We start from the raw sequence: 10,131 nt of genomic DNA, 5'->3' as shown, positions 1-10,131 counted from the left end.
TACTTTTAAAAAGACTTTCAAAGATTTTTACTATTTTTAACTGTTTAATTTTTTTAACTCTGCAGTGTTAATTTGTGCAAAAACTCGTTGACTGTTTTTATTTAATTACTTATGTTTTTAAAGTGACACATTTTGTAGCCAATTTTTTTTGGCAACTTTAAGCTTATATATATGTATATATTTTGCACTTCTTTTTTTAGCTTCATACACTTTGCCTGCAAAGCTGTCCTTACTAAATAGTTTCTGAAGGACAGCTGCTTTCTACCTGGGATCTAAGGCAACAGTTAAACTTGTGGGGTTTTTTTATTATTGTTATTTGGGAATTTTTTAATTTAGCTTCCCCCCCCCCCCAACTTTGATTTGCTTGTTATGCTTTTTGCATTTATTTGGTAAGGTGGCACCTTGTGTTTGTGAAGTTTTAGCCACTAGAAATAATCCTTGTGAAACTGCAGCCTTGATTTGGGCTTTTTTGGCTTTACGAGAAAAACAAGAAGATCCTATTTTTTATGGCTGCAAATGGGTCCTAGCTTTTCACATTTGATTGGCACTCAACAGACTTCTCCTGTGCTTTGCCCAGCATTCTTTTACATAAGTCTAGAAAGTACCTTTCAAATATTGTTACAACTTTTATTTTATTTTAAAACTGCTTTGCCAGGCTGCATGGCGTGAACTTTATAGATCTCTTTTTTGCTCCTTCAGCCGATTCTTTTCTTCCTCAACATTTTTTACATAAGGGTTAATTCCTTTACTTCTCTACACTGGGCTTTTATTTTTAGGATAAGTCTCTGCAATAACAAGTTATTTGCCTTTTTTTTTTTTGGTTGCGTTTGTTATTTAGCGCTATTCAGTGACGTTCCTTTTCCACCCAGACCCAGTTTCTCCCTAAGACCTATCTGGGAGTCTATAGGGTCCACCTTTGCATTTAACTTAGTTCCCCAATGACCCGGAAATCTCTTCAAATTTAAGCCCTACCAATGCCATTGCTAAAGTGCTGGGTTGCGATCCTTGACAGTAAAGCTAGACATGTAATAAACGATACCTTACCTGCTCCAGGTGAATGGATCCGATCCGAGTCGCTGCATCACTACAATGGAGTAGTCTTTGAAACCTCTTCCACTTGATTCCCCAAGAACTTAGGTCAACTCCAGTCTCATCACTCAGGTTTCTTTATTTGGCATAAAGTTACGCCAACTTAATCAAACTCAAACGTGGGTACTGGGCATACCACACATCTGAAGTTACACAACCGCCCCCACCCCCTTTTCTTTACATACATTTACACATCCCATTACATTCCCTATACATGCTATATAATTGGTTTGGTTACTTTGCAAAGACCAATCCCTGTGCAGCATGCTCTGTCCACAGTCAGCTCTCCTCTTTACCTGTCTTTACGCTCCTGACTTTTCTTGTCCATTGTCATCTTGTTCTTAGTAAACGTTTCCCTGGGTGTTCTCCTTCTTATCTCAACTAGCTCAGACATTCTGTCTTTTAGCTTAGCGCAGGTCTCCACTTAAACGGCTGGGCCGCACCCCTGGAGTGCTTTAATGAAGACGCTCTATGCTGACAGGAGAGAGCTGGCCCGTCGGCTTAGTTAATCCACCTCCGTGAGAGGCGGTAGTGATGTTGGCAGAAACTCTCCTGCCAAAACAGCACTGTCTACACTGGTGATTAGGCTGGCATATAACTCAGGGGTGTGAATGATTCAACCCCAGGACCATGTAGTTATGACAAAGTAATTCTGTAGTGTGTAGACTTGCTGTTAGTGACCCATTTACTTATCTTAGCCCAAACATTCAGTTTTCAGTCTACTGATCTAGTTACCTCCCTAATCTTGTCTTCCAAAAATTAAAGCCTCCCTAAGGACTCGTGTTCAAGCCAGGCCTACAAGAGTAACTAACCACTGGCCCAATTTACCAAGGGCCATGGCAGATTCTCCATCACTGAGAATTTTAAAATCAAGATTGGAGGGTTTTGCTAAAAGTTTCTTCTCCAGGAATTCTTGGGGGGGGAGTTCTCTGGCTGGTGTAATACAGGAGGTCAGACAAGATAATTACAATGGTCTCTCCTGGCCTTGGAATCTATCAACCCCACTACCCAAATCCAGGGTGTAATTTGTGCCAGGGCTTGCCAGGGCTGAGCCCCGGCACTGCTGAGCCTGGCAGTTCAGAGCCCTGGCACCTCTGGGCCGGGCAGTTCAGAGCCCCGGCACCGCTGGGCCTGGCAGTTCAGAGCCCCGGCACCTCTGGGCTTGTCGTGTCAGTTATTAAAGTAAAAACATGTCCTTGAACCCCGACACCTCTTTCATTACAAATTAAGCACTGCCCAAGCCCCCCACATCCACACCCCTCAGTCACCAGCTCTAACCTTCTCCTGGTCACCCTGTGTCCTTGATAAGTGTGGAGGGGCTATGGGGAGGTGGGAAGGCAGTGGGGTTGTGAGGGATGCCTGGAGGCCATACCCAGATCATAGAGGGTTCCTGGGTATCTGGAGCACTCCAGATTTAGGCACCCAAATCGCAATTTTCGGCACCACTGTGATCCACCAAACCCCCGCCTGGCTGCCAATTAACACACACCTAAACTCACCGGGCCCCGAAATTTTTGCACTGGGTATGCACTCTGCTGCCTCAGGCAAGCACCAGGTGCTGGTCTCATACCTAAGCCTCAATATGATCTCCCAACCAGCCAAAGATGGGTGGGGCCCTCCCGGCCCGGTTGTATAGACTCTGCTCTCTAAAGCCCCAAAGGGTTCAAGGTGTTTATCAACTCTCTGTGTCCAGCATTAAACAGCAATAGGTGGGTTCGGGGACAGTTTTAAACAGAGCCCTTGGTTTCACTCAGTGACTTGGCCAAAACCGAAAAGCGTCCATTCAAACTGAAAGTTTATTGATTAAACACAAGAAAAGAACAAGAAATCAAAACAGGCCAAAATCAAAATCAATGGCTATTACCCAGGATGGGCCGGGCTGGTGTCCCTTGCCTGTTGGCCAGAAGCCGGGGATGGATCACTTGATGATCACCTGTTGTGTTCATTCCCTCTGGGGCACCTGGCATTGGCCACTGTTGGAAGACAGGACACTCGGCTAGATGGACCTTTGGTCTGACCCAGTATGGCTGTTCTTATGTTTTTATGTATGGCCTTTATCTGGAAACTGCAGTCGAGTGATTACACAAAACAAATGTAGAGCTTATCGAAACCTCTCTGCTTTAGAGTCTCTTGTTTTCAGGGCAACCTTTCTTTGCTGAAAGGGAGATGGTTAATTTTAGTCTCAGTCCTGATTGGAATGGCATTCACGTATCCTGTTCTGAACAGAGACAGACAGGGTGGAGGAGAGACGGGACAGAGAAGATGGGTGAAATATGGCTTTTGTGGAGGTTTTTGGACTACTGGTTAGTTACAAGTGGATGCTTTGTCTGGCAAGTGAACCACAATACCAGCTGTGTGATCCGGTTAGTTATGAACTGGTCAGGGCTGTCATCTGATGGCATCCTTTCTCCTTCGACAAGGCAGGTTTGGAGGATTACTTGACTTCAGGATTTGACAAGAAGCCAAGAGAGCGAGGTAGGATGAGAGGAAAGAAACAGTGGGGCAGAAAACAACACAACAAAGGAAGGGAATACAATACAGGATCTCATGCACCTTCCTGGTGCTGGTAATTCGATCTCCCCACTGGTGGGCTGAGATCTGGACGTCAGGATAATGAGATGACTTTCAGCACTCGCAGGTGAAAACAAAGTTCCCTAAAGAAGAGCAAGTCCTTTAGATGAGTCGAGATGAGATGAAGCACTGGCAGGTCAGGGGATGAGCTGAGGGAAGATGAGATGAGCCGAAGCAAGCTGGGACGGGAGAAGAGAGCTCACACCTTCTACTCCTAACTCCAGAAGGGAAAAAAATTGGGAGGCAGAGTTCATCACCCTCCTTATTTTCCCCACCAATTAGGCCTAATATCTGTCTCACCAATATTGGCTTATTAACTTCCGTCTACACCTCTCCTGCTTTCACCCAGCATAATTTCAATACAGGCCTTGTATCGCATCAACTTGCCCTATGTTGTTTGGACTTACTTAATCTCTCCGGCTGCTTCTCTTGCATCTGCTCAGTAGTTTGAGCATTGGCCTGCTAAACCCAGGGTTGTGAGTGCAATCCTTGAGGGGGCCATTTAGGGATCGGGGGGCAAAAATCTGTCTGGGGATGGGTCCTGCTTTGAGCAGCAGGTTGGACTAGATGACCTCCCGAGGTCCCTTCCAACCCTGATATTCTATGATTCTATGATCTGTTTAGAACATATTCTATTGAAAATAACTTGACCTACTTTCCACAGTGAACTCCTAAGTCGGCAAGAGTTATAGGCCAATTGTCACAACAGCCGTATTCATGATCAGATCTCTCCTAACTGCACCCAAAACAGCTGTTGGGAGGGGCACGACTCTCTTATAACTTTTAGCCTAGAGCAGTTACCCAGGACGTGGGACACCCCAGGCCAATTCCCCCCTCTGTCTGGGTGGGGAAAAGGGATTTGAATAGGGATCTCCCACCTTTCAGTACAGCTACCCCTAACACAGTGAGTAGGTGCAGATACTTTCCCCTGGATGCTGCCAGCTCCAGGGGGGAAGAGCTAAGGTTGCATGGGCGTGTACCTTAACGCTGTATTGCCTGGTTTTCAGAAGGATTTTTCCCCCTGAATTCTGCCTTCGGCAAGGGCACAAGTTATCACCAGGCAGCCTTAGCCTGTGTTAACGAAGTTTTTTGGCAGTGAATTTCCTAGCTTTTTGAACAGAAAAATATCGGAGGAGGGGTCATTTAGTCTGTTGATGTTTGCACCAATATTAACAGCTGATACGCTGCCGGGGCTAGAGAAGCACAAAAAGAGCCAGCTTTTAAACAGAGCTTTACATCAGTAAACCCCCAAGAATGACCCCCATTTTACAGATGGGAAGCTGAGGCACGGGGAGCTGACGGGCCTTGCCCAAGGTCACCCCGTGGGCCAGGGGCAGACCCAGGAATAGTCCGAGCCCGGTGGTTTCTCCACTAGGCCACACGGTCGTTATGTGATTCCTAAGTGCTCCGCCCGCACCCTGTGCATTTTGCGATCGTGGAATAGGGATAATAGTCGTGCTTTGAAATATTTGGAGTGCGTCGCTGCAAACAGGGTGAGGGAGAGAAATCACAGACACGGGCTAGGTCCCAAAATCCTGGCAGCTTTATGACATGCCTCTGACAGTAAGGGTACGTCTATACTTACCTCCGGGTCCGGCGGTAAGTAATCGATCTTCTGGGATCGATTTATCGCGTCTTGTCTAGACGCGATAGATCGATCCCGGAAGTGCTCGCCGTCGACGCCGGTACTCCTGCTCGGTGAGAGGAGTATGCGGAGTCGACGAGGGAGCCTGCCTGCCGTGTGTGGACCCGTGGTAAGTTCGAACCGGATAGTTCGACTTCAGCTACGTGAATAACGTAGCTGAAGTTGCGTATCTTAGTTCGAAGTGGGGGGTTAGTGTGGACCAGCCCTAACTTTAAGCATGTGAGAGAAGGCTACTGTGTCTCCCGCCTCAAACAACATACACCCCACACACACACACACCGTTTTTAGCTCACTCTCCCCTTCCTGTCCCATTAAGCCATTAGTAGATAAGAAGCTACGTGTGCACTGAAAAAGCGGGTAGCATAGGTGGTGGGTATAATAGGCCTCCCCTGGCACAGCTGGTGTCGCCCTGCCACCTGGGCTGTGGTGGCCCCGCCTGTGCTCTGCCTCTTTCCGCCCCTGCTCCGCCCCTTCCCCGAGGTCCCCACGCCCACCACTGCCTGGCTGAGTCCCTTCTCTCCTCCACACCTCCTCTCCCACGAGGCCCCCACGGCCCGCCGTGTCCCTGTGGGCAGTGGAGGCCTTGCAGGGGAGGAGAGGAGGAATGTGTGAACTAGAGCGGGGGAGGGGGCGGAGCAGAGGCAGGGCCTGGGGTGGAGTGTGGGCGGGGCCATGGACGGAAGAGGCGGGACAAGGAGCTAGCTCCCTGAACCTGAGCCCCAATGAGCTCTCCTCACTGCCCCCCGTGTCCGCAGCGTGTGTTCTCGGGGCATGCTCCGAGCACGCCTCTTATCTCCCCACCACAAGGGCCCCGTCCCCCTCGACCCAGCTCATATGGTGAGGGGCAGAGCCCTTCAGTCGAAGAGGGGACCCCCCCCAATCTTGGCTCACGTGGGGGGGAAGGAGCTCTGACCCCGCCATGGACAAGGCCCCTAATCCCATGAGTGGGGGCAGGGAGAGGGGCTCAGACACCCCCAAGAGACAGCCCTCTCCCCAGATCCCATCTTATATAAGTGAGGCAGGGATGGGGGCAGAGACATCCCCAGAGGCGCAAGGGTCACATGAGGGGGAACAGGGAGGGGGAAATCAGACCCACCCCCTAGGGGGACATGGACCCCACATCCCTGTCCACATTCAAAGGTAGGGAGAGCGGCTCAGACCCCCTCCACTCCCCCTCCCCCAAGAAAGGCAGCCCCTATAGATCACGACACACATGGGAAGAGAGAATTTGATGCTGACAGACACCCCTGGCTCTAGTTCCCTCAATCCTGTCATTTTCCCCCCACATCCCCCTCCTCCTGGCCCCCCCACACCTCTCCTTGGCCCTTGTCCCCATCCCTATCACTCATCCTCATTTCTCCTGTCCCATAATCCCTCCCTTCCCATGCTGAAGCCCTGAGCCATCAAACATCTTCATCAAACACACCCAGTCCACCAGGGACTGCTGCACCAGCCTGTGACCTCAGTCAATGGTGTCGTCCCAGACGTCGTGGAGTGAAGTTCTCAGATCTGGCTCAATCCTGCGAAGCCACCAATGTCCGGGGTGGCCCCGGGGATGGTACCGGGGAGAGTCAGGGCACACACCCTGCTGGAGCTTTTTTCTCCATCGCGGCGAGACGGCCACCGTGGCCGCGCCGCTTTTCGATAGAACGAACGGCGGATGGAAGGCCAGATCACTGCAGGATTGTCACGTTTCGCACCAAGTCAAGCCACTTTATGCCTGTCTTCCCCATCCCTCCCCACTCAAAAATTCTCCTCCCTTCCCAGCAAGCATTCATATGTCTAAGTTCTTCCCCCCCCCCAAAAATAATACCATTGATTGCATTCCCCCACCCCCATAACATTTTCCCTTCTCAGGACATCGAGGAAGTTTCTTCCCTGTATGGATTTGCTGATTCCAAACCCAATCAAAGCCCCGACTGCAACCGCTCCCGCATTCAAGATTTCAGCCTCGTGTGGACTTTCTGATGTTTAATCAGATGCGAGTTCTGACTAAAGCTTCTCCCACAGTCGAGGCATTTATAGGGTCTTTCCCCCGTGTGGATTCTCCGGTGCGTAACTAGGTTGGAGCTCAGATTGAAGCTTTTCCCACAATCCAGGCATTTGTAGGGTCTCTCTCCCGTGTGGGTTCTCTGGTGTCGAATACAGGTTGAGCTGTCACTAAACCCTTTCCCGCATTCCGGGCATTTATAGGGTTTCTGTCCCGAATGGATTCTTCGGTGCTTAATCAGGGCTGAGTTGTCGCTGAACATTTTCCCACACTCTGGGCACTGACAGTTTTTTTCTCCCGTGTGGATTTTTTGGTGCGTCGTCAGGTTGGAGCTCTGAATGAAACTCTTCCCACATTTGGTGCATTTGTGGGGTTTGTCTCCCGTGTGGATTCTCTGATGCACGACGAGGCTCGAGCTCCGATTGAAACTTTTCCCGCAGTCGAGGCATTTGTAGGGCCTCTCCCCCGTGTGCGTTCGCTGGTGCAGAATAAGGTTGGAGCTCTGATTGAAACTTTTCCCGCACTCCTGGCATTTATAGGGCTTCTCTGCCGAGTGGGGGAGCTGAGATCTACCAAGCTGTTTGCTCATATTGAATCTTTTCTCACATTCGGTGGGTGGGGTTTTTTTTTCTCTTGTATGGGTTCTTTGCTGCATTGAGGTTTCCAGGATGTCCTTTCCACCTCTACTAGAGCTAATGGCTTGACACCCTTTCTTCCCTGGCTGCTTTCCCTGCTGCCTTTCTGCCCTGTGCTGACTCTCACAGGCTTTTCCCTGCTCGAGACTTGATGCAATGTCTTCTTTGGAGCATCTGGATGATGCCCCATGGGGTTGTGGCTCCTTACAGCCTGCCTGCCGTGGATTCTCTTCCTCATCCTCTCTCACCATCCTGTCGCCCGCTGGAGTAAAGAGAGAGAACCCGGACAGGAGTCATCCCCTCTGCTGGGGTGAAAGGAAAGAAAGGGGCATAGCAAAGAAGAGAGACACAGCACAATAATGGTTGGGGAGAATGCGGGCTTGTCTACCCGCAGGATCGACGGGCAGCGATCAATCCAGCGGGGGTCGATTTATCGCGTCTAGTCTAGACACGATAAATTGACCGCCGAGCGCTCTCCCGTCGACTCCGGTACTCCACCGGAGCGAGAGGCGCAGGTGGAGTCGACGGGGGAGCGTCAGCAGTCGACTCACCACAGTGAAGACACCGCGGTGAGTAGATCTAAGTATGTCGACTTCAGCTACGTTATTCACGTAGCTGAAGTTGTGTAACTTAGATCGATCCCCGCCCCCAGTGTAGACCAGACCCGAGAAAGGTAAAAAAATTGACCTCTGTGTAAATTTTCCTTCTCTGAAGTGCGAAGGGGGCACGTGGAGCGCTCTGATCCATTACAGCCAGGTTATTCCTCCTCATCTTTCAAACATGGAGTGTCCTCTGTCCCCTCCCCACAAATCCACCCCATATTTCCTCGCTCTAGCTTCACAATATAGTGGTTGCAGGTGGACTGCGCATGTGTGTGTGTGCGCGTGTAATAGAAATGAAGGCTTATCCCACCTATCAGGGATGGTCTAGGTTTACTTGGTCCTGCCTCAGCCCAGGGGGCTGGACTTGATGATTTCTCGAGGTCCCCTCCAGCCCTACATTTCTATGATTCCTTCCAGCAGCGGTGAGGCCCTGGGGAGCTACAGAAGCAGTCAGTTCTCTGAACAACGCTGCCTGATGACACTACGGTGTGAAGCTAGAGAGAGAGATGAACAACACAGCAATGACGAGGGAAGCCTGCATGCTTGGAAGAGGAAGTGGAATAACCCAGTGGTAACGGATCACGGAACAGCAGGTGCCCACAAGGGAGAAATAGGATTCTGCCATGCACACGCTCAGGGGGAAGTAAATTTGGGGAGGGAGATCCTGCCAGCTGTCTATCAGGATGGGTGAGGCGCTGTGAGTGACATGGTGAGGGGTAGGACCCTATCTAATTCACAGTCCGTTTTGGTCAATTTCACAGTCATAGGATTTTTAAAATGGTAAATTTCATGATTTCAGCTATTTAAATCTGAAATTTCAGGGTGCTGTAATTGTAGGGGTCCTGACCCAAAAAGGAGCTGTAGGGGAGTTGCAAGGTTACTGTAGGAGGGGTGGGCTTGCGGTACTGCTGCCCTTACTTCTGCGCTGCTGCTGGCGGTAGCGCTGCCTTCAGAGCTGGGCAGCTGGAGAGCGGCGGCTGCTGGCCGGGATCCCAGCTCTGAAGGCAGAGCCGCCGCCAGCAGCAGCAGTACAGACAGCATGGTATGGTATTGACACCTTTACTTCTGCGCTGCTGCCTTTAGAGCTGGGCCCTCAGTCAGCAGCCGCCACTCTCCAGCTGCCCAGCTCTGAAGCCAGCAGCACAGAAGTAAGGGTGGCATGGTATGGTATTGCCACCCTTACAATTGCGCTGCTGTTGGCGGGGTGCTGCCTTCAGAGCTGGGTGCCCAGCTAACAACCACCACTCAGATCTGAACGCAGCGCAGAAGTAAGGGTGGCAGAACTGCAGAGTCTCAATGCATGGATGAGACGATGGTGGAGGGAGGAGGGGTTTATTAGGAACTGGGGAAACTTTTGGGAAAGGGGGAACCTATACAGGAAGGATGGGGGAAAGCTGACAGGTGCAGAGGAGCACATGATTTGGACATCCCTTAGGGGAGGATCTATTAATAGAGAATCTCTATGTCCTAGTGAGGACAATAAGATGGAAAATGATAAAATACAGGCAGGGTCTGATCAGAAACAATAAAATAAAAAAGTCCCATTCAATTACATCGTATAATGGCAGACAGCTAAAAGGAGACAAGTTTTTAAAGTGC

General features: G+C 50.2%; 1 protein-coding gene across 1 annotated transcript in view; it reads right to left on the bottom strand.

Annotated features, from left to right (window-relative positions):
- Positions 1 to 7,147: 7,147 nt before the first annotated feature.
- LOC112106079 (zinc finger protein 271-like) overlaps positions 7,148 to 10,131 on the bottom strand; it is a 34,899-nt gene continuing 31,915 nt past the window's right edge. The window contains exon 3 of the mRNA XM_026661279.2: positions 7,148 to 7,847. Within this exon, the coding sequence (XP_026517064.2) occupies positions 7,243 to 7,847 (605 nt within the window). The 3' untranslated portion in view covers positions 7,148 to 7,242. The remainder of the gene's footprint in view (positions 7,848 to 10,131) is intronic.

This window comes from Terrapene carolina, unplaced genomic scaffold, assembly GCF_002925995.2.
Source record: "Terrapene carolina triunguis isolate 2854851 unplaced genomic scaffold, T_m_triunguis-2.0 Scaffold990, whole genome shotgun sequence".
NCBI lineage: Eukaryota > Metazoa > Chordata > Testudines > Emydidae > Terrapene > Terrapene triunguis.
This window is presented reverse-complemented; position numbering and strand designations above follow the sequence as displayed.